Source organism: Cyprinodon variegatus, unplaced genomic scaffold (assembly GCF_000732505.1).
Source record: "Cyprinodon variegatus isolate N-32 unplaced genomic scaffold, C_variegatus-1.0 Scaffold981, whole genome shotgun sequence".
Lineage (NCBI taxonomy): Eukaryota > Metazoa > Chordata > Actinopteri > Cyprinodontiformes > Cyprinodontidae > Cyprinodon > Cyprinodon variegatus.
The window spans coordinates 82,355-83,448 of record NW_015151434.1 but is presented as its reverse complement, the minus strand read 5'-3'; the positions used below and the strand labels follow the sequence as shown (position 1 = coordinate 83,448).

Below are 1,094 nucleotides of genomic sequence, written 5' to 3'. Positions count from 1 at the left end.
TAAATAAATAAATAAATAAGGATCAAAATGAGCAACATGATATGTGCTTTGGGAATAGCTTTGTCTCCATTCAAACCCAGGTTTAAAGCCTTGCAGGGTAGCCTAAAGCCCACTGCTCTCATTAAGACAGAAAAAAGAAAGAGAAAAAAAGGTGAATGTCAGTTCAGTGGTTTTATAAAATCTGTGAATCAAGAAATTGTCTATATAACAAACTGAAAGATTGGAAAAAATTTCTTTTTCTTAAGATTTAGTTAAAAATTCAATGTATAACATGAATGCATAAACACCTAATTTCAGTGTTAAATTCTGTTTAAAGAAACAGATCATTAAAAAGGTCTCTGGACCTTTAGTGGTTGAGGATTTTCTTTATTCTGACCCTGCTGATTTTTAAATAGTTACCCCTGGTTTAATGTTTATAAACATTTATTTCAAATCATGTGAGCCATCCAATGAAGATCATTGGCGCCATCCACATCTAGTGAAAACTAGTGTAATTGGATGAGTCATATAATGCAAACACTCATTGGTTAGCTAAAGAAAATCATCAGAAGCAAGCAGATGTTCTTCAAACTGCAAATGCGAATTGTCTATGCCATGCTACAATGTCGGAATCATTAAAAGATGTTGGTCCTATCCCAAAGAATGTTTGTAATTGTCGAAAAATTAAGCTTTCAATTCATATAGTGGCATCTGGTTGTTTTTTTTTAAAGGTTACTTTATACCGTTATACTTTAAGTACGTTTTGGAGCACATACTTTTTTACTTTTACTTGAGTAAAGAGGTCAAGTTGATAATTCAACTTTTACCAGAGTGTTTTTAAATTGCAGTATTTATACTTCTACTTAAGTAACAAATGTGTGTACTTTTGACACCACTCCTCCTGAATGAATAATGGACAGTTTGAAGGTGGTTGAATGTAAGCTGCTTTGATTTCATGAAACCAATGAAAAACACACTTACACTTCCTCAGACCTGGTTTCAACCATCGGACTCCATCAGGCTCCCTGAAAGGAGGAGGGGGGATCAGACCATCAGTGTCTTTCAGCAGGAAAATATGGACATAGTAATCAGTACTCAAGTTAAGCAGGGTTGAC

General features: G+C 34.2%; 1 protein-coding gene across 1 annotated transcript in view; it reads right to left on the bottom strand.

Annotated features, from left to right (window-relative positions):
* The window catches only part of LOC107100515 (NACHT, LRR and PYD domains-containing protein 12-like), a 69,157-nt gene that overhangs the window by 2,266 nt on the left and 65,797 nt on the right, over nt 1-1,094 (bottom strand). Inside the window, exon 9 of the mRNA XM_015399030.1 lies at nt 961-1,004. Within this exon, the coding sequence (XP_015254516.1) occupies nt 961-1,004 (44 nt within the window). The remainder of the gene's footprint in view (nt 1-960; nt 1,005-1,094) is intronic.